The 26,655-nt window shown below is 54.9% G+C and overlaps 1 protein-coding gene across 3 annotated transcripts in view; it reads left to right on the top strand.

The window, feature by feature from the left end:
- Nucleotides 1-6,111: 6,111 nt before the first annotated feature.
- The window catches only part of LOXHD1 (lipoxygenase homology PLAT domains 1), a 172,735-nt gene continuing 152,191 nt past the window's right edge, over nt 6,112-26,655 (top strand). For all 3 annotated transcript variants that reach the window (XM_062200274.1, XM_062200273.1, XM_062200272.1), the window contains exons 1-4: nt 6,112-6,241; nt 10,572-10,686; nt 18,476-18,556; nt 20,620-20,804. In XM_062200274.1, the coding sequence (XP_062056258.1) occupies nt 6,112-6,241; nt 10,572-10,686; nt 18,476-18,556; nt 20,620-20,804 (511 nt within the window). The remainder of the gene's footprint in view (nt 6,242-10,571; nt 10,687-18,475; nt 18,557-20,619; nt 20,805-26,655) is intronic.

The raw sequence follows: 26,655 nt of genomic DNA, 5'->3' as shown, positions 1-26,655 counted from the left end.
GGCTGGGGCCTGCTCTTCCTGTACTCTAGGTGGGCGGAGACGGCGCCAGGGTCTGCCCCCTGGTGCCTGTGGGAATAAACATGTCTGTGAAAACAGGAAAACCCTCAACTTCGTAACTGCATAGCCTTGGCTCCCAGAGTAGGAATGGCGCATTCCCAGAGAGCAGAGCAGCGGGTTCAGGGACACAGGGTGAGCAGGAGCCACAGGTGCAGCCAGAGAGGCACGGCCCCACGTTCAGACAAGCTGCCCACGTGGCCACTTACCGCTGGCTGAGAACCGCAGCCCCTGCTAGGCCCCGGGGCACACAGGGCTTCCTGGGGAGGAACTGCCGTCTGCCGAGAGAAGACACCTTTTTCAGGTCGCTCTACAGAGCCTCCTGCAAAAGCAGGGAGCACTTTCCTGGTTCTGGACGCCGGGCTTGGCTGCGGCTGCGGCTGCTGCTTTGTTTGGCCAAAAATGTTAGCAGAAGTGGAGCAAGTCAAGGGGCGAGGGGCGAGGTTTCTTGCCCCTTGTTTCGGCCACGGCCACGGCCACGAGGGGACACTTTCCCTGGGCAGCTGCTGCTCCTTCAGCCTGGCCCATAACTGATCCATGCAGAGCAGAGCGGCCCCAGCAAAGGTCAGCCGGCCCTGTAGCCTGATGCCCAGCCGCCGGCTGAGCCCTGCACAGATGCGTCACCCAGCCCAGCCTGAGACACGCGAGAAGCGTCGCTTATGCCCCAGGATCTCCGTGCGCGGCTGATACAGAAATGCACAAAGCGGGTCCAATGTCAGAGTGAACAGAGGCTGTGGAGGGACAGCACTAGGCCTGTCTAACACCTGCACGGGGGGAGTTTTCCCAGGAGGAGCTGGCCACCCAGCATTCGAATCGTCTTCTGGAGTTGAAGAGCAGAGGTCCTGAAATAGAATCCGCAGTGACTCCTTTTCCCAGCCTCCTTTGCAGCCGGGGTGTGCACTGACCTAGGCTCAGCCCCTCAGGGGCCCAAGTGCCAGCCAGACTGAGCAGGCAGAAGGCAGCAGAGGGCCAGGGAGCAGCTGTGCCTGTGCAGTAGCAGCCGGCGCTGGAGCGTGGAGGTGCCGCCTGCATGCCCTGGCCCGGGGCGGGGGGGGACGGCGGGTGGCAGTGGAGTCTACTCCCTTTCCCAGACCGTGTCCTCAGGGTGCAGCCTCTGAGCGTGTGTGGGTCCTGGGCCCTTGGATCTCCTTCACTGACTTTTTCTTTTTCTTTTTTTTTTTTTTTGACAGGCAGAGTGGATAGTGAGAGAGAGAGAGACAGAGAGAAAGGTCTTCCTTTTTGCCGTTGGTTCACCCTCCAATGGCCACTGCGGCCGGCGCACCTCGCTGATCTGAAGCCAGGAGCCAGGTGCTTCTCCTGGTCTTCCATGCGGGTGCAGGGCCCAAGGACTTGGGCCATCCTCCACTGCCTTCCCTGGCCATAGCAGAGAGCTGGCCTGGAAGAGGGGCAACCGGGATAGAATCCGGCGCCCCAACCAGGACTAGAACCCGGTGTGCCGGCGCCACAAGGTGGAGGATTAGCCTGTTAAGCCACGGCGCTGGCCACCTTTGCTGACTTTTACATGGATCCGCTTTTTCTTACTTAAAGTAGTCTTGCTTTCTGTTGCCTGCCATCCAGAATCCTGGCTGGTGAGATGTGGTGGCCTGGGCGCATGAGTGAAGGATTTGGAACCGGGAGGGATGTGAGCCAAGCCGTGCAGCCACAGGACAACATGTCTGGAGGAGGAGGAGACAGGCGCTGAGCGTGGTTTGCACCTGTCTGGGCCTCAAGTGGCCAGCGGAACAAATGGAACAAATGGACCTTTCCCTGTCATCAGAGGGTCGGGGCCCAGCCAGCGCCCTGCCTGGCCTCCATGTTCTCACTGGTACACAACAGACCGGGGAGAATCCAGTGGCAGTGGCAGCACAATCATTTGGGACCGCTAACTACACTGGGCAGGGCAGGGCCTCATGCTAAGCCTGGATGTGTGTGTGTGTGTGTGCCTGACTGCCGCTGAGGCCCCCTCCCACCTCTCCTCCAATCCAGACCCTGGCCCTGCCCGGGGCTGGCAGGTGGCCTGCAAAGCACGCCCTGGGGACCATTTCCCAGGCAGCCCCCTGCAGGATCCCTACTCCATGGACCTGCGGTGGGTGTCCAGTCAGTGGTGAGGCTGCACCCTGGGCTGGGCCCACGTGGGCAGTCACGTGAGGCTGGAAAGGCGGCAGGCCAGAGACAGGAGGAGCCCATTGTCTACCCCTGCCCCCAGGCCCGCCTCTGGCAACCGCTGTATGCTTTACCTCTTACCATTCTAGTTTTACCTTTTCAAGAATGTTCCAGAAGCATCGTCACAGAGTATGTGGGTTTTCTTTCTGTGTTCTTTCCCTTAGCACGATTCTTCGGGGAGACTCACGCAGGTGGGGGTGTGCGTACCCCTCCTTCCTTCCTTTGTCCCGGGAAGTGTTCCACTGGGCAGGTGCGCCTCCATTTGCTTGTCCACTGGCAGTGGATGGACATCTTGGCTGTGAACCCTCGCCTGCAGATCTTGGGCGACCGTCCACTCTCTTTTCTCGGTGAGTTTGGGTGGAGTTTCTAGGTGTGTGTGCATGGGGGGGTGGTATTTGCTTAGCTTTATGAGGGTCTACTGCTTCCAACTGGCCGTACCACTTCACACTCCCACCAGCAGCATGAAGCCTCCAGTCCCTCCATGTCCCTGTCAACACTTGCTATGGTTCTGGACTCTGCTTTTGTACTGAATCCTAATGCTATGGGCTTCTCTAAAAACATGTTTAGTTTTTGGGCCGGCGCCGCAGCTCACTGGGCTAATCCTCCGCCTTGCGGTGCTGGCACACCGGGTTCTAGTCCCGGTTGGGGCACCGGATTCTGTCCCAGTTGCCCCTCTTCCAGGCCAGCTCTCTGCTGTGGCCAGGGAGTGCAGTGGAGGATGGCCCAAGTTCTTGGGTCCTGCACCCCATGGGAGACCAGGAGAAGCACCTGGCTCCTGCCATCGGATCAGCGAGATGCGCCGGCCGCAGCGGCCATTGGAGGGTGAACCAACGGCAAAGGAAGACCTTTCTCTCTGTCTCTCTCTCTCACTGTCCACTTTGCCTGTCAAAAAAAAAAAAAAAAAGTGTAGTTTTTGAAAAAAAAAATCGCAGTAAATACTTTGACTTATTCATTTATTAATTTACTTAAGTGAACCCTTTATGGTTTTCTCTGAACAGATCTTCATGCAAAATGATTTTTCCTAGGTAACGTCCTGGTAATGTTTAAGGCCCCTCCTGAGGAACGCATGTAGAATTACCAGGGGTCAAACCACATGGCACCAGCAGAGGGCGCACGTCACTCACCGTTAAACTTCAGTCCGCGCGCAACCTCGGAGCTGACGCCAGGGGCGTCGCTCCGCAGAATCGGGCAGAGGGGAGTTTGGTCTTTCCTGGGTGACTTTGTTCCGCAGAGCAGGGCGGGAACTAAGCTGGCCAGGAAGGTGCGAGCTGTCTGCTGCGCAGATGCTCCCCACCGTGTCTTGTGATCAGCCACCTTCTCCCACCGGAATCGCCCTGCCGTGGCTCCTCTGGAGCGAAGTGCGGAGGGCAGGAGAGGCCTGGGAAGCTGCGGTCCCCTACCCAAGATGGGAGGCAGTCAGCATCCGCGCGGCCACAGGTTCCGGTCACCTTGGACTTTAGAGAACTCCCAGGCTGCACGCCCGAATCTCTGGCGGGAAAGACCAGACACCTGCATTTAAAACTCCCCAGATGATTCCAACGTGCAGCTGGGGGCCGCTCTCCCGTTGGTCCAGGTGAGTGAGTGCACCTGGATGGGCTAGGCAGGCCCCACGGTCACCAAATGTTAGTACAAATAAAATCTCCTGGGGGCAGGAGGGGTTGTTGACCACGTAGATTGCCACATTCCTGTTGGGAGAGTCTGATCCAGGGCCAGACCTCGACCAAGAAGAACCCTGACAGAGCAGGCGAGGTAAGGGCAGGGCTCCCAGGGTGCACTTGGTGAGCTGAGCTACGGGCAGGGAGACCTGGCCAGGGCAGCGAGTTGGGAGGAGCCGGGGGAAAGGCTTGTGCTGTGGCCAGCAGCTCCCCTCCCTTCCGAGTTCTGCCTCGGGCTGGCACCAGGCGCAGGCCTGGCCTCCAGGGCCCCCGGGGTCTGGGGGCTGAGCCCCCTCTGCTGATCTGGGTGTTGCTGCAGAGCCTGGAGCTGGCTGGGTGGCCCGTTAGGGTCTTCTCAGCACGGTTGGTCGGCTTGGACCTGCCCCCCAGAGCCACACCATGAGGGCTGCTGGCGGGGCCCCTGCTACACGCTGGCAGGTGGTGCCACCGGTCCTCACCTGAGTGTTCCCAGGCGGCACGTGGGGTCTCAGCCTCCTCTGGGGACTGGGAGGGAAGCTGTCTTTTCCCAGCCTCCACCCCTGTAGCCACACAGGGGAGTCAGGTTTGCGCCGTGAGGCCACTCCCAGAGACCCTCGAGACGTCGGCCTCTGCGGGCTGAAGGTGCTCCACTGGCATCCATTCTAGAACATTCACCCGCTCGTCTCTCCTGCTCACCCTGTCTTCCTTCCGGGTCTTGTTTTCACAGCTGCACCTTAGGTCTGCTTGCGGTTTGTTCATGGAGCAAGTACGGACCGAAGCTCACCCCATATTGCAGGTGTTGGGGACGTCACAGTGAACGGGAGACAGGGCCCCTGCTCTCACAGAGCTCACAGGTGAGGTGAGACCGTGCTCCCGGGCAGCCGTTCAGCTGTCCCCTCAAGGCCTCTGATGGGCTGCTGGGGGCTGGGCCTGTGTCGGGCAGGGGGCACAGGGGCTGGCCCTCGCCTGAGCGCGAGCTGCGGGTAGGTTTCTGAAACAGCTGGAGATGATGCCAGACCTGGCGTGGGCCTGTGGCCGGCTCCCGGATGGCTGCTTTCTCCCGGCGCCTCCTGGGGCAGGAGGCCCAAGGCGGCTCAGCTGGGCCCTCTTTTCTAAGAGGCTCCACCCCTCCAGACCCGACCACTGGCCAAAAGGCCCACGTCCCTAAGCCACGGCCTCAGGGAAGGTTTCAGGTCTGCATTTAGGGCATTCGTCAGGCCGCACCTGTGTCCCAGGGGCCTCTGCTTCCTGAGCATGTTAGGCATTAGTGGGTCCTTATCCACCATTTCTGGATGGCAGAACAGAGGCCTGGGCTCAGGCACTCAGCCAGGAGGGAGTAGGGTCGGCTGGCTCTGCACGGGAGCCCCGGGCTATAAGGACAGAGGAGGGGACTTGTGTCAGGATTCAAGTGGCAATCTTACAGCTGGGGCTGTAGAAATCTTAATGGAATTGTAACAAGACAGGGGAGGAAGGGGGACTCTCAGATGCTTGCGGGAGGGCAGGGAGGAGCCTCAGGTCTGGCTCTCTGGCTTTCACAGTCTCTCAGTGGGGGAAAGACTGGTGTGTGTGTGTGTGTGTGTGTCTAAGGGTTTTCACTATCTCACCTGAAAGTGCAGAGAGCAATGTGGGTAAACTGAGGCTTCTCATTTCGACAGCTGGGGAACCCTCTCCGTCTGGAGGGCCCAGGGCTCCAGCCTGGCCACGCTCACCCAATGCTCTGGGGGCCATCCTAGCACTAGGGAGAAGTGAGAACCCTGCCTGCTGGTAAGGCGATCAGAGTTCATCAATAATGGAAGGAAATAGAGGCCCGTGAGTCCTGGGTGCTGGGCTGCCCCCAGGGCCCTCAGGGGCTGTGGGACAGGAGACAGGGGTGCTCCTGGGTAGGGGGCCCCACCTACCCCTGGGGGGGTGCCTGGAGGGGTCCCAGGTGGGCAGTGGATGCTGACAGCTCCACGTCACCCGGAGTCCAGGTCAGGAGAGGGGAGTGGTGGGGCGAGGTGGGGAGGAGGCAGGACAGCCTGCTCCCAGTGCCCATGAATAAGTGATGGAGCCCGAGGAGGGGCGGAGGGGAGGGAGGGGCCGGGGCCAGGGAGCCGGGAGGGGAGGCAGTGAGGGTGAGGGGAAGAGAGCAGCAGTGCTCCGGGACGGGACCTCAGGGAGGCCAGTGGCTGTGACACAGCGCAAAGTGCAGCCCAGGGAGTGAGGTGCGGGGAGCAGGGCACGGGGCGCCCGCGAGGGGTGGGTTGGGGCCGCAGGCACCATGATGCCCCAGAAGAAGAAGAGGAGAAAGAAGGACATCGACTTTCTGGCGCTGTACGAGGAGGAGCTGCTGCACTACGCCTCGGAGGACGACGACGAGGAGCTGGAACATGACTACTACAAGGCCAGGGGTGCGACCGGGCCCGGGAGGGCGGGGGCTGCCAGGGCCGGGCCCTCCCTGGGGGCCTCATCCCCTTCCCACTGATGACCTCATCCCCTTCCCACTGATGACCCCCCCCCCCCCCCGGAGTGAGCAGGGCGGGCATGTGCTCAGGTCCCCATGGCATGGAGAGGCCAGGCAACCAGCCCTTCGGCACAGAGTCTGGGCAGGATGGAAGGTGCTAGAAGTGCAGGGCTCCACATTCTCCACCCCCTGAATGTCCTGGGAGCCACCTGCTCCAGCCTGCTCACCATGGTGTGCTCCGGGTTGGGCAGGGAGCCAGGGAGGGACCTGAGCCCTCATCATGTACCCAGCCCCTGTGCCCCCTGCCCGACACAGGCCCAACCCCCAGCAGCCCATCAGAGGCCTTGAGGGGACAGCTGAATGGCTGCTGGGCACCCCAGCCAGTGAACGGAGGCCTGGGGCTTTTTAGGGAAGACAGGAGAGCAGTTGGCCATCCCGGCCCTGGAACCTTGCCCCAGTCTCTTCCTCTGGGCTTTGAATGGCTCTGCCTTCTCGCCTGGGGCAATCAGAGAGGGCCTGGATCAGACAGGGAACCAATTTTGGCCCGAGGAGGTTTTTGGTTTCCTGAGAGTGTTGTGAATATTTCCTCTGTGAATACCTACAACTTCGGTTTTGTTTTATTTGTTTGTTTGTTTGAAAGGCAGAGTGATGGAGGGAGGAGGAGGAGGAGAGAGATATTTTCCACCTGCTAGTTCACTCCCTCAAGTACCTGCAATGGTCAGGGCTGGGCCAGGCTGAAGCTGGGAACCCAAACTCCATCCGGGTCTCCCACCCGGGTTGCGGGGGCCCGAGTTCTTGGGCCGTCTTGTGTTGTTTTCCCAGGCGCATTAGCAGGGACTCGAACAGGCACCCTAGGGGATGCCAGGGTCATAAGTAGTGGCTTAACCAGCTGTGCCACAAAGCCAGCCCTGAATTTACAGTTCACTCCCTATCACCGTGCTGCCTGCCAGGCCCCTGAAGGCATTTGCATTCTCTGTGCTTTCTCCAAAGTGGCTCCTGTAAGCACCCTGTGCATCCTGTCGCTCACTCACTCATTCAGCAAATGCTCACTGAATGCCCGCACTGTGCCTGTCTGTCACCCCCTTTTCTCCTTTTCTCATCCCAACACTGGCAGCACAGCTCTGCTCCTCCCTTTGTGAGTTCCTGCATCAAGTTCAATTCTTAGTCCAAGGTTGCATGCAGCTTGGTGGTGGTGGTGGGGGGTGGCCTCATGGCCTCAGCCAAACTAAACTCCTCGGGGGCCAGGCCCTGCTGTATTTGGCCTTAGTCCCTGCCACCCAGCCCCCAGCACAGACCTGGGCTCAGCTGTGGCCCCAGGAGGGCTGTGACTCAGGGAAGGGCCCTCGCACCAGGTGCAGTGTCCTGGGCGTCTCCTGGGGTGGCATTGGGGGCTGTGACAGAGAAAGGGGGATGGGACAAGGGAGGTGGGAGGTGGGGCTGCCTTCTCCCCCATACCTGCTCTAGCCTGTTGTGTCGGGGGGAGGGGCAGGCATTCTTACTTCCGGAGTGATTCTCCAGGTGAGAACCTGCTAGAACCTCTCACAGCTGGCGCCCCATCCATTCTGTTCTGGGGGACCTTAAGGGTCCCCCTCTTTTGTACCTTCATGAAGCTCTTTCAGTTTCCTTTTTGCATCTGATTCTCAGCGGCCCTAGGAACACTCAGGGTGATACGATGAGTCCCAATTCCTAGGTTAAGGGCTGAGGCTCCCACATAAAATGGCTTCAGTAAGGTCCCAACCAGGAGTTAGGAAGTGAACTAGAAAAATCCTTCCCAAGACAAGTCCCACTCCCCCCCATTTCATCTCCTGGTGCTGCCCAATATAACAACGCACTGTGCCCCAGCCCCTACATAGCATTTTATTCACATTAACCACTTCCATCCTCACAGGAACCCGGAGAGGCAGGTTGGGTTGTAATTATCCTCTTGTTACAGGTGAGGAACCCAAGGCACAGAGAGGCTAAGGGACTTGCCCAAGGTCACACAGCTAGTGAGTAGCAGGGTGGGGGTTTGACTCTAGCACAGTAACAATAGCTGGAGAAGAGCAAGCCCGTGTGGGCCCCCCTCTGACACAGAGGCACTGTACAGCGTGGGCGACACAGTGATGACCACAGCAGTCACCTGTCCGTTCTGGAGCAGCAGGTCTCCCACTCCCTTGAGCCCTGGGGGTTAGCGTTTCAAGGAGCCTTGTCGGGGAGTGTGATGGGGGGAGAAGTGGGGACAGGGAGAAAGTCACACCTCTGGCTGTGCTGCCCGTTCGCCAGTGGCCGGGGGAGATGTGGGGGGAAGACAGCGGCTCCTCCAGGACTCTTGTCTCCTGCCTAGGGCCCGTGAAGGAGAGACAGCACCTGATGCTGCAACCTGAGAACGGGAGGGACCTCAGACCCGGCCTGCGCAGGCCGCCAGCCCCAGGCACATCCCCTCTCACCTCCCAGCAGGGCCCACCCAGCAGCCCTTGGGATGCAATTTCCCAAGGCCGCCTCCTTGGGGATCTTGTGAGAGGCGATGGGAGCTGTGGAAGATCATCTGCAGGGCCCCCAGGGGTGGAAAGGCAAGGTCAATGTGTGTGCAGACCGAGGCCCTTGTGTCTGATTCACTCCTTGCTGAGGTCCTTGGTAGAAGAAATTACCTTTGCTTTAGAGATGAAGACACAGGGGCTTTGTTGAAATCACAAAGGCTGTGGTGACAGAGTTGGGATCCTGTGCACATCCTGTGTCCACTTTCCAGGTTTACTGGGATGTAATTTATTGACAATAAAATGCACCTATTTTCAAAGTCCTGTTTGACGCATGTTAGTGCCACGTCATCACAGGTGGATCGGTATGGGTGCTGGGACATCTGTGTTACACGCGAGCGTCCACGCCATCCCCAAAGGGTCCCTGTGTCCCCTCCCTGGCAGTTTCCCTACCCCAGGCAGCCTCTCTGCCACCTTCTATTATGATAGATTAAGTCTGCCTTTTCTAGAGTTTCACAAACATGGCGTATGGAGTCTGCAGTGGTTTGTGTCTGGCTGGGAGGTCCATCCGTAGTGAGGTGTCAGCAGCTCATAGCTTTTTATTGCCGAGTACTCGCACAAGCTAATAGCATGCTGCCTTTTGTACATCCATTCACCTGCTGATGGACAGTTGGGCTATTTCCAGCTTGGGTCTGTTCGGAATACAGCTGCTATAAACACTGTGCTTCTAGGTCTCTGTGAGGACACATTTCCACCTCTCCTGGGTCCAACACCTAAAAGCGGACTTTTCAGGCCTTCGGTTACGTGTACTTTTGTCTTTTTAAGAAGTCGTTGTCATTATGGAAAATCGTGTGGTCGCTCTTTCTTCTCATTGATTTGTGTGAATCCTTTGCATTGTAGGGTTCTTTTTTGAGATATATACATCCCAAGTCTCATCTCCTACTCAGTGGCCTTTTCATTATCTTGATGGTCTTAATTTTAATGAAGTCCAATTTATCAATGGCTTGATGGCTAGTGCCTACGTAGGAAGTGGCTGTGTACCCGGGAATCAACAATTGAGGTCATTCCTAGTCCCTCTCCTGCACGCCAGACCCCTTCTCTCCACACCAAGCATTCCCAGGCCTCTATTGTCTCTTATGCAAGATCTGTGCTGACACCGCGCAGGGCGTGAGCTGGGCTTGTGCCCCTGCTCTCCGCTCCCCAATCTGTGAAAGGAAGGCCTGGTATTATGGATGAGGTTGTTTTGAACTCAGAGGAGCCGGGCCGGGTCTGCCTCCTGACTCAAGGGCTTGGGGGGTGCAGCAGGGCTTCTGGGAGGAGGGAGCTCTGGGTTCTCAAAGCCTGTGTCAGATTCTGGCTTTTCTTCTCCTTCTCCTTCTCCTTCTCCTTCTCCTTCTCCTTCTCCTTCTCCTTCTCCTTCTCCTTCTCCTCCTTCTCCTTCTTCTTTTTTGACAGACAGAGTTAGAGAGAGAGAGAGACAAAGAGAAAGGTCTTCCTTTTTCTGTTGGTTCACCCCCCAAGTGGCTGCTACGGCCAGTGCTTTGCGGCCAGCGCACTGCGCTGATCTGAAGCCAGGAGCCAGGTGCTTCCTCCTGGTCTCCCATGAGGGTGCAGGGCCCAAGGACCTGGGCCATCCTCCACTGCACTCCCGGGCCACAGCAGAGAGCTGGACTGGAAGAGGAGCGACCAGGACAGGATCCGGCACCCCAACCGGGACTAGAACCCGGTGTGCTGGCGCCACAGGTGGAGGATTAGCTAGTGAGCCGCGGCACCGGCCCTGGCTTTTCTTCTGAGCCTGCAGTGTCTTCTCCTTCCCCTCTCCAGTGTACGAGGTGGTCACAGCCACGGGGGACGTCCGAGGGGCGGGGACAGATGCCAACGTCTTCATCACGATCTTTGGAGAGCACGGGCTCTCTCCCAAGCTCCATCTCACCAGCAAGTGAGTACCCACTGGGCCCTGGGTGGGTCCTGGGCCGTTAGTCTGGGTTGGTCCAGCTCTGGGAAGAAGGCGTGTCTGACTCAGGCCTGTTGAATGACGTGGGGCTCTGCTACCCACAGACCCCTGAGGACCCAGGGATTTCCCAGGGACCTCCCGCCAGCCTCTCTGAGCTCCTCTCTTGATTTTGTAAGCAACAGTGCTGCATTTGGATCTCAAAATTTCCAAGAATTCAAATGATCTGTCCCTGGATATGGGAGCACGCACACACTCAGGACCAAGGAACCCGGGTCTGGGCCCAACTTTACCACTCAGTTCTCCATCACTCTGGCCAAATCTCCTCGCATCAAGGCCATGGTTTCCCCATAAACCATCATGGGGAATGTTGGGGAGATCCTGCGTCAAGAGGAGCCAGGGGCTTAGGATGCCCACACTGAGGACCCCCTGGGGGCCAGCATCATGTCAAACCTGCCAGCCAGCCATGTGCAGGGCTGTGCGTGCAGCTGTGGGTGTTGACCTGTCCGCTTCGTGTCTTCCACTCTATGGTAACCACTGAGAGCAGCGACTGCTCTCTTCTCTGGAATGTTCTCCCCCACGCCACACACATTTGGAGATCCATAGAGACACACACAGCAAAACCTGAGAACGCTTTGGCAGAACCAGTATTAAGGGTGTTTGGGGTGGTGGCGATGGTCTGGGCCCTGGTTTCTGATTTGTGTTGATGGGGACTGGGAATCAGCTGGCTCTGGGCTCACCATCTGTGGCCCCCATCTCTCCTTCCTCTAGCTCAGCTCCATTCTGTGTCTTAGCCACTGAGATTCTGAGTAAGATCCTGTTTGGGTCAAGAGTTCCATAGCCCAGAGACATCTGAAGCCAGGGATGGGCTCTAGCCCCTTCGTGGGGAAGCTAAGACCTAGAGAGGGAACATGAGCAGCGGAGAGTTGGGGAGCCTTCGGATAGTGAACTCGGTCCTTGACCTGCGTCCTTGGGGCACTGTCCTCCGCCACGTGGTCCCATGGCCCTGGGGAGGGGGCTATGGGAGACTCCCCTTAAGACCTCCTGGGGCTCCCACTTGGGACTGCTGCGGTTTACCTGCTGACACCTCCAGGGATGGAGGGGGAAGCTACAGAGGGGTGGGGTCTCCAGGCCAGGGGACCCCTGGACCCTGTGCCCCAGAGGCTGGCCAAGCCCGTGGAAGGTGCTTGGCCTGAATGTGACGTGAGCTCATTGCAGCAGTGGCGAGGCAGGTGTAACGTCCAATTTTGTCCGTTTCTGCAGAACAGGGTACCTGCCTCCTTGTACTGCTTGCCCTGTGCGTGACTCGCTTGTGGAAGTCTTTCCCGCCAGTGATGTGGGCACGGTAAAGGGGATACATGAAATTCCCAGCCTTCTTGCCATGCATCCACTCCAGAGTGAACTACAGGAGGAAAAGCCGCTAACCCTAGGGCGTTGGCCAGCTGGGCTCTGGACTCCCCGGCCTGTCCTTTGAAAGTTTATTTATTTGAAAGGCAGTATTACAGTGAGATAGATAGATCCATCCATCCATCCATCCATCCATCCATCCATCCATCCATATCTTTCACCTGTCACTCCCCAAACACCCACAACAGCCAGGGCTGGGCCACACTGAAGCCAGGAGCCAGGAACTTGCATCTGGGTCTCCCAAATGGGTAACAGGTACCCGAGTACTTGAGCCATCACCTACTGCCTCCCAGGGCACACATTAACAGGAAGTTGGATCAGAAGCAGAGGAGCTAGAGCTTGAACCAGGTGCTCTGAAGTGGGATACGGGTGCCCCAAGTGGCAGCTTAGCCTGCTGTGTCTCAGTGCCCGCCCCCAGCCTGTCCTTTTGAGACATCAAGTACCATTTCTCTCTGAGTCCTCTCTGACCTCCTTCCTTCCCGGCAGCCTGTACCTTCAGAAGCCTCCCTCTCATCTTTCTCACTTGTCACAGGGGCCACCTTGTACAATGTGGTGTCACCCAGGTGTGTCACTGAGTCCGTATCCATGAGTGTGAGGTCCAGCCTTCCCTCTCTGTGGGCAATGAAGGGCCATGACCTAGTATAGGGGTCTAAGGCCCGAGGGGCCAGCAGGGCCTGGAGACGGTCAGCAGCCCAGCCCATGTTGCCGGGCCAGCCCACAGGCTAGGGCCAGCACCCCATTACTGTGGGGTGGCTGGCAGGTATCTGCCTGTGTGTGTGTTATATTGTGGCTGTGGCAACAGGGCTGGATAGAACCCCAGAGTGGCCAGTCTAGAGGGCTCCCCACTGAGGCGGGGTCCAGCTTGGAGTCTCAGCGGTGACCCTGGAGGGGTGGATCCAGCTGCGGGCTGTAGGCCATGGGGAGGTCTGTTTGCACCTCCAGGATCCACACCTGCTTTCTGTGAAGAGTTGGAGCTTGGTCCATGCTGGGGGTATCAGGTGAGCAGAGAGAGCCTTTATAGGGAGGGCAGGGACCCCCAGGGTGAGAATTTAACAGAAGACATGAGCTGGGTCCTCAGAGTGCAGAGGGCGGAGCAACCATGGCACCAGGCTGGGAGTGCAGGCCGGGGCTGAGGGGCAGGGAAGGGGACTGGGAGTGCAGGCTGGGGCTGAGGGGCAGGGAAGGGGACGAGGGGAAGGCCGCGGAGACCACACCTGCAGGTCTTTCTGGAAAGCTGATCCCAGGAGGCTTGGCTGACCGTGGCACCCGAGACCATCTGACCGTGGGGAAGGAGGAGCCCAGAGTCTGGCTGCAGAAAGACTGGGGAAAATTCTACAGAGAGAATTGTGTAGACACAGTCCCTGTTAGTTCAAGATGGAAAGCCTAGGTCTGGGGGGAGCTTTACTCTCAGGGAACCCAGGTTGCTCATGCGTCCGAGGTGCAGGTGCCAGCTGAGGTCGCCTTGCTCTGTGACACAGAAGTGCAGTCAGCTCAGGCCACTGCCCACTTCTCCCTGTTCCCGGGCTCACAACGCCTCAAGTCTCACTGTCTGCTATAGTGCCTTCCTCTCCACACTGTGGCACCGCACAGCCAAACCCACTGTAACAACTGGAACGGAATTCCTCTTCCTAGCACATGCACACACACATGCACACACACATGTACACACACACGTGCATACACACACATACACACAGTGTTTTCCGGTGTAACCAACTTGACATCAGGGAGAGTCCATATCACAGCAACAAAAACAACTTAAAACCGAATTCTGGACCCCTGAGCCTTAAAATCCTGCGTCCGTCTTCCTTAGACTTCCCTGGTCCTGCCGCCTCTGCCTCTGGCCGCCGCTCACCCTGTGTCTCCTTCCAGCATCTCCCACGTTCTCTCCCTCGCCCCTTGCTTGTGCCTTTTCTCCTTGCTCCAGGACCCTGCCTTCCACTCCCAGATCACGTCTTAGGGTCGTCTCCCCAACACAAAAGCATTCCTGCTCCAAAAGCCCGTGTCGTTGGTGTTACAACGTCTACATCCTTTGGTGTACACTCTCTGCCCAGGCAGCAAAGCACAGGACAGGTCAGGGGACCTCCCCCAGGCCACGCCCACCAGGAGCCAAGGTAGCGGCGCACCGCAGATGCTCCCCTCCTCCCTTCTTGCTCTCTACGACCATTCCTGACATGGGGGGGGGGCCTGCATGTTAAGCCATGGCAAAAGGATGGGGTCTCATGTATCTTGTGGAATGCGGTTCTACTGTTGAAAATCCACCGTCTGAGAGTGTCAGACTGCCCGGCATTTTAGCCTGATGGCTCTGCCTGTTGGCTGCTAAAATGCCCCACGCAGCCTATAAAGGCTGTCCCAGGCGGGGAGCTCCACACTGCAGTGGCCTTTGTCTGAGGACCCAGCAGGAGTCAGGTGAGGCCCCCACTTCCATAGGAAACGTGCAGAAGTCTGAATTTCTTTGATTGTTTAAAACTTGTATTTATGGATGATTTATTCAAAGGGAGGGGAGGAGAGAGGGAGGGAAGATGGGGTGAGAGGGTGGGATCTTCCATCCACCCACTGGTTTACTTCCCAAATGCCTGCTTGCAACAGACAAAGCCAGGAGCCTAGAACTCCATGTTGGTCTCCCTTGTGGGTGGCAGGGACCCAAGCCACCACTGCTCCCTCCCAGGATCTGCAACAGCAGGAGGCTGGAATCAGAAGCAAAGCCAGCTCTGGCCCCCAGGCACTCGAGTAAAGGGTGCAGGCATCTCGAGCCACACCTTAACCACTGCAGGAGGCGCTGGACTCAGAAGGCCAGGTTTCTGCTACATCCTTGGAACAGGGACGCTCTGTCCTTTGCCAGTCCCGTTTTCTGAAACCCAGAGGCATTGGGTGGGACTCACCAGAAGTGGGGGGTGCAGAATCCCTGAAGTCCTTGGCCTTGGGGACTTCTTGGGGATTATTGCAGCCCACACCCGTGAGTGAGGCAGCTCCTGCCCCTCTGAAAAGAGAGACCGCTGGAAGACCTTCTCTGCCTTCCAAGAAGCATTCAGTCTCCATCCGTGGACACGGCGGAAGCTTCCCACCTCCATGTCCTGTGACCCCCGGAAGTGACTCCGTGTCCTGTAACCCTCAGAAGTACCCCTGCTGTGGCTCTACATCAGGTTCCATTCACGCCCAGTTGCTCTTCTCTGGCCTCCTCCCTTGCATCTCACCCGTTTTCTTATTCTGAGTGACTATAGAGCACCGTGCCCAATTATTTAGCAAACACGCTGAAGTGTGTGTGTCCGCGTTGAGCCTGGCTACCTCTGGACGCAGCGCCTGCCCTCCAGCATTTGGTCTTGGATGGGGGCTCCCCCCCAACCAACTGCAGCCACAGAGCTGCTGCGGGACTCCACACAGGGCCCGCCACTGCCTTCACAGCACCCCCTGGCCTTGGCTCAGAGTGGGGGCTTCTTCCCCTTCTCTCCCCTACTTGTCGGCGTTGGCTCTTCCCCCTGCAACCCTTCCAAAAACATGGGATTGTGGTTTTTAAAAAGAAACTTACAGAAATAATATGTATTCCTTTTGGAAAATCATTTAGATAAGAACAAATAATCAATTTTCCTAAGTCTTACTGTGCAGACTTGGCATCTTTTTTAAAATTTATTTGACAGATAGAGTTAGACAGTGAGGGAGAGAGACAGAGAGAAAGGTCTTCCTTCCATTGGTTCACTCCCAAATGGCTGCCATGCCGGAGCCACAACGATCCAAAGCCAGGAGCCAGGTGCCTCCTCCTGGTCTCCCATGCGGGCGCAGGTGCCCAAACACCTGGGCCATCCTCCACTGCCTTCCCGGGCCACAGCAGAGAGCTGGACTGGAAGAGGAGCAACTGGGACTAGAACCCGGTGCCCACATGGGATGCAGGCGGAGGATTAACCAAGTGAACCACGGCGCTGGCCCCGACTTGGTATCTTTGTATAAAGCCTCCCACTCATTGTTTTCAAGTGAAGATGATGTCCTGTACAGATTCAGTCTGGTTTTAACCTGCTTTTCTTTTAAAGATTTTATTTGTTTGAAAGGCAGTTAGAGAGAGAGAGAGAGAGAGAGAGAGAGAGAATTTTCCATCCATTAGTTCACTCCCCAGATGGTCACGATGGCTGGGCTTAGGCCAGACTGAAGCCAGGAACCTGGGACTATATCCAGGTCTCTCATGTGGGTGCAGGGCCCCAAGGACTTGGGCCATCTGCTGCTGCTTTCCCAGGCGCATTAGCAGGGAGCTGGCTCAGAACTGGAGCAGCTGGATCTTGTACCAGCGCTCATCTGAGATGCTAGCGTTGCGGGTGGTGGCTTAACCTGGCTGGCTGCTTGCTTTTTCTTTAAAGCCTGTGTAGTAACCTGCTTCTGTTTCATTAACTACCCTATTATAATGGGATTTTTAGTGGCTACAAAATAGTCTCAGGTTCTGCTGGTGACTGTTCTCTGGGTCTCATCTAATGGGGAAACACTCATCTATTTATTTTAGAAGTCACTTGTCATGTATTGAAACAGAAAATGCCTCAAGTTCATTTCCCATTCACAAAGATGTACAGCACTGATGTGCACATGCTTTCCCAGTTATTTCACAGCTGCCACGACTCAGAAGTGACAGCTTGGCGCATTGTTAGTCTCCCCTGGAAATGGCATTCCCGCAGCAGCAAGACCCCAGGGCCCCTGCTCTGCTTTCCTTCCCCCTTTGCGTGCTGGTTCTGGTGTCAGCGTCTCTAGGAAGGGGACGCACTGCTGCTTCGTGGAGAAGTCTTCCACCAGGACTGGCCTAGCAGTGGAACTGACACGTTGGGTGCTGGGCATGGCCTCACTCGCCCTCTTCCTCTGAGGTTGGCACCACCAGAGCCTCAGGTACATGAGGCAAGCCCAGAGCTGTCCTTTTCATCCCAGAAAAATGCAGAAGATTCTGCCACGGTCTCCCCTTTGTCCTCTGTGCCCAGAAAGTACCATTTTCTTTTTTAAAGATTTACTGACTTCCCATGTGGCTGCAATGGCCAGGGCTGGGCCAGACCAAAGCCAGGAACCAGGAGCTTCATCTGGGTCTCCCACGTGGATGGCAGGGACCCAACTACTTGGGTCAACTTCTATGTCTTCCCTCGCCCCTTAGCAGGTAGCTGGGTCAGAAGTGGAGCAGCTGGGACTTGAACTGGCACTCAGATGGGATGAAGGCATCCCAGGCTGTGGCTTGAGCCACTGTACCACAGTGCTTGCTCCCAGACTCAACTTTGGGGCCCCTCTTCCCCATCGACGTTCCTTAGCGTCCACTTTCTCCTGGTTGCGTGAGCTCTGTGTTCTGTTGGAAGGTCTAGGCCCTGCGTCTCCTGATGCCCCACCTGGACAGACTCTCAAAGTGGGTGCATCTGCAGAATCCCAGCTCGAGCTGTCTGTTACTGACTTTGGACCTCGTCTTGGTGGGGAAGGACCTGCACCTCCCAATGGCAATAAATAAACAAATGTCTTCTGTGAGCTTCTTTTCCCACGGGCCGTGTGCTGGGCCCAAGGGTCCTGGCCCAGAGCACTGGGGGGAGGTATAAGGTGCTAAGGGCTTGGCTCTGGGGAGGGGGGAGCTGCTAGCAGGTCTGGCTTGAATGCCCACACAGAGGATGAAGCCGATGTCAGCGTGAGATTCAGGCTTCTGCTCTGGAGAGTTCTGTGGTGAGGCTGGGTCTAAGCTGGTTGAGTCGGTGAGTCTGGACTTGCCTGGTCTCCACACTGCTGAACATCTCGGGGGCACTTGCTTCTGTTCACACCGTCTGCAGGATGCCAACATGCCTTCCCTCACCACCCCTGCTTCCCTGGTTGCTGCTTTGGGGCTGAGTGTTCCTTTCCTTGTTGGACTGGCAGGACCCTGGACAGCCACCCAAGGACTGCATCCACTTGGGGCTGCCAGGCCACTCTTGCTGGCAAGGTTGGGCATGTGAGGGGGAGAGGCAAGGACACCTGCATGCCCAAGAGCACCCTAACATTCATCGCATCCTGCTTCTTCCTCCATTTCCCAGCCCAGAGCAACTGGGAGGCAGGCAGTCAAGATTTGGAGAGCCAGGTCCTGGTCCCAGCTCTGTTACCAGATAACAGTTTACCCATCCGTAAAGTGGGGCTGGTATTCTTCATAATGTTTGCCTTAGTGATGCACAGCAACGATCAGATGAGAACCTGGGACGTCAGCAAGGAGTGGCACTCACTGTCCTTGCTTCCTCCTCTCCAAACCAAGTCAGAAAGGGATCTCAGCGCAGGAGTGGTTATGTGTAACTCTTCCTGAGAGTGGGATGATGGAGGAAGAAGAGGATGGCAACCCCTGGCTCTCCTCCCCCTGAGCCTCCGAGCCAAGTGCTGATCTGCCCTAACCGTGCACGTGTCCCTGCAGGAGCGAGTCTGCCTTCGAAAAGGCCAACGTGGATGTGTTCCGGGTGAGAACCAACAACGTGGGCCTCATCTATAAAATCAGGTGAGCAGTGGGCCCCTGACCAGGGTGCGGGTGGAGATGAGGACTTGTGTAGAAGGAATTGACTTCACCGTTCACTCTTCCTGGGTGTTCACTGCTCTCCTGGGGACTTTTGTGGACCCAAAGGCCCAAATCTTTCCCTCCCATTCTGAGTCACGGTGCCTTCAACTTCCCCATTAGAGGCTCACTTCTTGAGTTAAGACAATTCAAGACTTTCACAAACTTGAGGAACTGCAATGAGAGACACTGTAGCACAGTGGTTAGGAGCAGAGGGTCCGAGTCCAGATTGCCTGCCATTGAGTGTCTGCTCTGCTGTTTGGTGGCTGTGGGGCTCTAATGCTGTGGTTCCTCTGTAATAGCCCTGGGAATCACTGCTTGGAACAGTCACTTGCAGGCAGTAAGCTCTCAGCGAGTGTGTGTTGCAGGATGCCTTGGGGCAGAGAGCTCCCCATCTTGTTCTCTCTGGCTGGCTTTCAGAATAAGAGTCTTCAATCACCCGCCCCCTTTCTCCTTCTCATCTCTGCTACCCATCCCCATTCAGGTTCACGGCCACTTGTCAGAAAGTTAAGGTCATCTGTGCTCTGATTGCATCCAGGCTGGGGCCTGGATGGGGGTCAGATGTGGCCTCAGCTCCATTCTTATTTTTCTTCCTCTTTCTAGAAAGTGTAGGGCCATGAGCTCTCTTTTTCTGGAGAAGAAAGGGATGTACAAGGGCCCTGGGCACTGAATGTGCAGAAGGGAGGGGTTTCTGAACAGGGAAAGGGCTCTTGTAGGGCAGGATTGAGAAGGGGTTGGCAGCTGCTAGCCGAGGTCCTCCTGTGGGCTGGGCTCTAGGCAGGGCAGGGGCTTGCATGTCTGCAAAGGAAGGGCCAGTGCATCAGGCGTGTCACCCAGCTGGGAGGCTGTGCACTGTTCTGAGCTGTGGCCATCCATCAGGACGTGCGAGGGTACAGTCCCACTGGGCTGGGCAGGGATGATGTAGTCCATGTGGGTGAGGTCTTCTAGGGCCAAGCTCAGGGGTAGAAACTGGACCACAGAGAAGGGGTGAGGGGAGTTGCAGGATAAGGGAGAAGATTTGGGACAGATTTTGAGAAGTTGGGATCTATGGTTGCACAACATAACAGCTTCTGGCCCCGTGTGGCCACTGCACACCTGAAGCATAGCTAATCCAAACTGAGAGCTGCTGGATGCATAAAACACACGCTGCTTTTTTGAAGACATAGTCTAGGAAAATGGATGTAAAATGTCATGAATATTCCCATGGTTATGTTTTGACATGGCAAGTGGAACTAAAGACAACTTGTTATTAATTAATAATTAAATTAATTCCACCAATTTCATTGTGTTTTTTTCAGTGTGGCTATTAGAAAAATCTAGACTACATCTGAAGTTCACATGGGCAACTCCCATTCTGTTTCTATGGTGCAGCCTTGCTCTGGCTGGCTACAGGGGATCCCCAGGGTGGTAGGAGGGACTAAGGAGAGCATCTGCTTGTTGTGGGGTCTGCGAATCTCAAAGAGACACACACACTCAACCGGCTCACAGCAGTGGGAGGGGAGACTGGAGCCTCATGGGACAAGCAGGCCCTGTAGGCTGGGTGGTCTGGTAGGCTTCTGCTTTCTGTTTAATCCTTGGCTTTACTAACAGCCAGCGGAGCTGTCCTCCTTGACCTTGACTCAGGTGGGCTTCAGGAAGTGGGGTGTGTGTGTGTGTCCTAGCAGGATGAGGGGGCAGTGCCTCCAGAGCTAAGGTTCCAAGCCCTGATCAGACAGAACTTGGAAGGACATATCCTGGTGACCCCTTTGCAAGCGCTGGGGATCCTCCATCTTCTATGACAAACAGTATTTCCTTGCAGGCAGTATAACAATGTGATAATCCTTCATATGCACTCCTGCCTTGCACGGGATCCCCATTTCAAAGACAAGGAGGCTGAGGTTTCAGAGCTGCAGTAAAAACAGGAACATCAACAACACAATGCTGGAGCCTCTGTCTGGAGCAGACCTGCAGGTATCCCAGGGTCCCCTCGGTCCCGCCAGTGATGGTGTGGGTGTCACTGTTTGCCCTAGGATCGAGCACGACAACACGGGCTTGAACGCCAGCTGGTACCTGAATCACGTGATTGTGACCGACATGAAGCGGCCTCACCTCCGCTACTACTTCAACTGCAACAACTGGCTGAGCAAGGAGGAAGGCGACCGCCAGTGGTGCCGTGACCTGCTGGCCAGCTTCAACCCCATGGACATGCCCAGAGGTGAGTGCCGAGGCTGGCCTGCCCTGGTGGGGCTCACCCAGGCGTCTGTCCTGCTCCAGGCAGTGCCCCTCCCATCAGTACCCCTCCAGGGTCTTCCAGTTGACTGGGGCTCAGGTGAAGCCCCGTCTTTTCCCTGTGGCCTTTCCGTAAGCAAGCTCATGTGTTCTGTGGGCCAAGGACATGGGAAATACAAGCGGACTTGGAGGTGTGATGGGGGGACAGGTGAAGCCCTGAGCCTCTCCTGTGTTCCCAGTGACTCCTGTGGACGGGTGTTAGCCAGAGCCCCTCTGATGTCAAGGCTGCCTCCCCACCTTCCTGTTCCCTCCACCTTTCTTGTGACATCCGAGTTAGGGTCAGGGCATGGGGGATGGGAATCAAACCAGGAAACCTCCAAAGTTCCGTCATCCTGTCCTCTGGTTCCTGGCCTTCTAAGAATGAAATGACCTATTTGTAGGGCCATCTCTGGCCCAAGGCATTGAATTCAGTTCAGTAGGAAGAGCGGGAGGCCAGGGAATGAGGTATATGATAACACAGAATGTATGCCATGTCTTGTTTTGTCACGCTGTTTGTCTACTAAAGTTCTGATGTCACCTCACCCCAGCACTGGACACATTTGCCCTTCCAGAAAGGGAGAGATTTCATGTGGGTACCGTCATCATACTTGATTCTCATAGGGTCATGGGCCATCCGGGGGGCAGGGGAAGAGACTTTGGGGCTGGGAGAAGAGAAGCAGCATTTCCATAGCCACTCTGCAGAACCATGGGAGGCTGACACGCATGGACTCCACCTTCCAGCAGGCACCTGTGTTGGGTCCGAGGTCCACCCTCTCCTGCAGCCCAGCTGGGCAGAAATAACCAAACCCTCTGTCCAAAGGGCTTTGACTCTCGATTTCTCTCTCCCTCCCTTTGATTTCTGCCTCCAGCCAGCCTTGAACACTTGACTTGTTCCCTTATAATCCCTGTCATCATAACTTACAACTTCATTCATTCTTTCTTAAAAATGTTATTGATCTGTTTTCTTACTGCAAAAGACAAATTTGATTATTGCATAAAATTTGGAAAATAGAGATATTCAAACATAAAACAGAATATAATTCCATCACACGGAAAAAGAGCACAGGTGACATTTGTGGGCATTCACTTCTAGTCTCCTGTGCACACACAGCTGGAAGGAATGGGCCATTACAGCATCCCGTTTTGTAGCATGTTTGTGTCTGTGTCGTTAAATAGTGCTCACTGCTCCTGCTTGTCATGGCTGTGTAATGTGTTCTCCAGTATGGAGACGCGTCGCTTACTAAATCCTATATTCGACGTTCATCTGTGTCCCGCCCTCGAACGTTTTCTGTTATCAACGGTACACCTGAGTCTGCAGGATTCCTGATTGTTTCCGTAAGATACGTTCCAAGTGGGATTTCTAAGTCAAGTGGAGTGCACATGGTTAAGGCTTTTGATGGGCATTTCCAAATGACCCGAGGGTGAAGCTGTGCACAGTCCCATTGACTGTTCGAGAGGGGATTTAGATTTAGTGACATCACCTGGTAGTACTAGTTAGTTTTTCGGTTGGGTAGAAAAGAGGGTTTCCAGTGTTCTCTCTTTGGTTCCTGATGAAGTTGAATTCTTTTCACGTGTTTATTGGCAATTTGGGATGTGTGTGTGTGTGTGTGTGTATGTATGAGAGGGTGGGGAGGAAGAGAAGGAGGATGAATTGTTTGTATCCTTTTCCTGGCTTTTCAACTGGGGTGGATTTTGCAGAGTCCCCAATAGAGCCTAAGCACCTGATCCAGCCTGTTTATCAGGATCTATCCTTCACCGTCTTCCTCTTCTGCTCTTTAGGTCTCCCCTTTCTTGGCCTTTTTGCACTTTTCAGACCCTCATGTACCCCTGCTCTGTGGTCCAGGGCTCCACTGTCAGGAGAGGAGCTTTGGAAAAGTCACCATTGAGAAAAGAAGAGTGCAGCTCAGTGATTTTTCCAACTTTCCCTAAGAATCATCCAGAGTCCTGTGTTCTGAGCCAGGCTGCCTAGGCGCCCAGCCCAAGAAGAGCCTTGGGTTTAGATATTTCCAGGTTGGGGACCGGTGTTGTGGCGTAGTGGGTAAAGCCGCTGCCTGCAACACTAGCATCCTATATGGGTGCCAGTTCGTGTCCGGCTCCTGGTTTCAGCCTCTCCCATTGTTGATCATTGCGGCCATCTGGGGAGTGAGACAGTGCTTGCCCCCTCCCTCCATCTCTCCCCCCCCCCCCCTTCCTCCCTCTCTGTAATTCTGATTTTCAAATAAAGAAATTAAAAAAAAATTCTAAGCTGGGTTCCAGAGAAAGGAATGAAAAAGTCACATCCAAATATTCAAGTGACTGCATTGGTAAAGAAAAAGTTAAGTCTCTTTGCTTTTCACCTGGAATGACAACAACTTGATATTTTGGCTGCCACTGAGATCATTGATGATAACACGGGGAAGATGTGAGTGTCCTCATTCATACAGGTTGATAGGTGTTATGCTTCCGAACTTGGAGCAGGGGCGGCAACACAGGGAGGGAAGACAAAGGAACACCAACCTCCCCCTCCCCCACAGGAGAGTCGATTTTTAGGGGGCCAGTCCCTGGGTGCCGGCTGATGACCAGCTGGAAGTTTCTTTCATTCCTGCTCTTCAGGGAAGGTGGCTGTTCTGGGCTGACAGAAACTTTGAAGTGATCAGCAAGTAGCTATGAGGGTGAAGGGGCCAAGGCATTGGCCAGGTTTCTTTCTTCTTTTTTCTGGATGCTTGGGTGCTGGGGTGCTTGGTTCTCAGCCCCCACTGAGGGGCTGGGTGTTCCTGATGTATTTCTTTTTTTTTTAAAGATTTATTTGTTTATTTGAAAATCAGAGTTACACACAGAGAGAAGGAGAGGCAGAGAGAAAGAGAGAGAGAGAGAGGTCTTTAATCCGCTGGTTCACTCCCCAATTGGCCACAATGACTGGAGCTGTGCCAATCTGAAGCCAGGGGCCAGGAGCTTCTTCCGGGTCTCCCATGTGGGTGCAGGGGCCCAAGGACTTAGGCCATCTTCTACTGCTTTTCCAGGCCATAGCAGAGAGCTGAATTGGAAGTGGAAAAGCCAGGACTAGAACCGGTGCCCATATGGGATGCTGGTACTGCAGGCAGTGGCTTTACCTGCTATGCCACAGTGCCAGCCCCTGGCCAGGTTTCTAGATGGTTCCTCTAAAGAGGGTCTCACACATCACATTCTAAGACACATCATTAAGGGAACTTGCCTTGCTGTGGGGCTCTAGGGCAGCTGACATGGAGCCTGAATCCACATGGAGGCTACTGCTCCCTCCTGGCACCCCTCAAATGTACTTCCTGGAGAAGCACCCAGTATGTTCCCCATACCTTTGAGGAAAGGGCCTATTACAGCTGCCCTCCTCCCCAAGGGAGCCCACTGGGGAGAACATGGGCATTAGGAAAATCTGAGAGAGAACATTCCAAAGGAACATGGTTGAGCAGCCTCACAGTTCTGTGGATGGAAGGTCCTAGAACCAAGTTCAATTTCTTAGTCGTTCTCAATGGGCTGGTAAAACTTCTACACCTGACACCTTAAGGAACCCAGGCAGCAGGACCAACCAGGACAACTTTGCCTTTTGATTTTCTTCCTGTCTGATCTCCAGGCCTTGGGGACCCATAGACGGGGCCTGAGGAGGCAGATTGTTGTGTCCCTTCGATCCATCCGGGGACCCCAAACCTCAGTCGCTCACATTCCACATTCACAATGGCTGCCTCACTTGGATTATTATTTTTTCTTCTTTGACTCATATTTTATAAGTTACTTTATAAGTTTGATTTATATTTTTAAAAAATTGAAAAAAAGATTTATTTATTTGAAAGGCAGAGATAGATATCTTTCATCCACTGGATCACTCCCTCAATGACTGCAGTAGCCAGGGCTGGGCCAGGCCAAAGCCAGGAACCAGAAACTCCATCTGGGTCTCCCACGAGGGTGCCAGGGACCCAAGTACTCAGGGCATCTTCCACTGCCTCCCCAGTTGTATCAGCAGGGAGCTGGATCAGAAGTGGAGCAGCCAGGACTTGAACTGGTCCCTATATGGGATGCCAGCATTATAAGCAACAGCTTAAGCCAGTGCACCATAATGCCGGCCCCGTAAGTTTGCTTTAAAAAGAAAATGGCTATCCCTATCACAAAGAAGAACTATTGTCATTTTCTATAAATGTCAGGCATACGAGTGTGTATTAAATGTATGCTATTTATAACCCATGTGAACTGCCAGTGTCTATGCACGTTAGTGCTGTGTAACCTGCCCTGGTAAACTCCACCAGCCCTGCTCTGAGAGGAGGGAGTGCAGAGGCTGGAAGCGGGGCGAGAGCTGGCATGGTGTTTGGGCTCTCCTCTTCATCAGTCCTTGTTGCACTTTGTCCTTAGGATATCTCTGTGCAGGGAGTGGCGTGAGGGAGGGCAGGCAGGTCAGTTATTCAGAGAAGTAAACGGAGGCCAGGGAGATGGTGACCCTTGCAAAGTCGAATGGCCAGTCGCTGATGGAGTTGAGACTGGAATGTGGGTTTTCTTATTCTTGCTTTCTGCTTGCCTCTTGGGCAGGGCAAGACCAAGGGCAATTAGTGGGCTGATTGAGATCGGAGTCTGAAAGTCGTAGCCTCCTATTGTCCCACCATTCCCTTCCACATCACCCCACCAGTTGCCTCTCCAGCCTCGGTTTGAATTCAGCCTTTCTTGAGTGTTAGAAGGTTCCCAGCTGCCCAGTGCAGCCCATTTCACTGCTGATGGCAGCAAGGGCTGTTGAAGGAGCTTCCGGAGGCTTCTGTTGGTCTGTTCTCGTCCTCTCCTGACACGACAGTGTCTGCATGCCAGCCTTTTAGGTGTTGGGGAGATAGGCTCTGTCCCCAGGTTCCTTGGCCTCTCCTCTGTGGCCCTTTCCCAAGAAGATAACTCCCGGGCCAGAACTCTGTTCCCGTTGGGGTCTCATCAGAATGGTGAGGGGCCTCCCTGACTCCATCTTCTTGCTGCATCTGGTTTTTAAAAAAACTGTGGTAAAGCACATGCAACATAAAATTTACCATCTTAAGCATTTTTACGTGTGTGTTCCAGTGGCATTGCGTACATCCACAGTGTTGTATAACTATCACCACCGTCTACCTCTAGAACAGTTCCATCTGCATTCAGCACTGACTTCCCATCGTCCCCTCTGCCCAGCCCCAGCAGCCACTGTTCTACTTTCTATGGATTTGGCCACTCCAGGAACCGTGAACAAATGGAATCTTACAGAATTTGTTCTTTGTGACTAGCTTATTTCACCTAAAGTAATGTCTCTGAGGTTCATCCGGGATGTAGCATGTGTCAGGATTTCTTTTTAAGGCTAAATAATATTTCATTGTGTGGATGTGCCACATTTTATGTATCCATTCATCCTTGGATGGACATTTGGGTTATTTCCGATCTCTGCTGTTGTGAACGGGCTACTGTAAACGTTGGTGCAAAAGTACCTGCAAGTCTCTTTTACTTCTTTTGTGTATTCTCACTTTCTCAGGTAGCATTGCCAGTGCACCTGTTAACTCTGTGTTTAAGGAACCACCGTGCTGTTTTCTTCAGTGGTTGCCCCATTTTACATCCCTACCAGCAATGCACTAGAGTTCTACATCCTAGTCAACTCTTGTACTTTTTGTCTTGGTTTTTGGTAACAGCCATCCTAATGGATATGAAGTAGCGTTGCTGTGTAACTTTGATGTGCATCTGTGTTGGTTGCTTGTATATCTTCTTTGGAGAAATGCCCATTTGAATCATTTGCTCAATTTTCAATTGAGTTTTGGTTGCTGAGTTATAGTAATCTTTTTTATATTCTGGATATAAACCCC

Source organism: Lepus europaeus, chromosome 9 (assembly GCF_033115175.1).
Source record: "Lepus europaeus isolate LE1 chromosome 9, mLepTim1.pri, whole genome shotgun sequence".
Lineage (NCBI taxonomy): Eukaryota > Metazoa > Chordata > Mammalia > Lagomorpha > Leporidae > Lepus > Lepus europaeus.
Note: the sequence above shows the minus strand (reverse complement) of the source record. Positions and strands in the feature narration are given on the sequence as shown.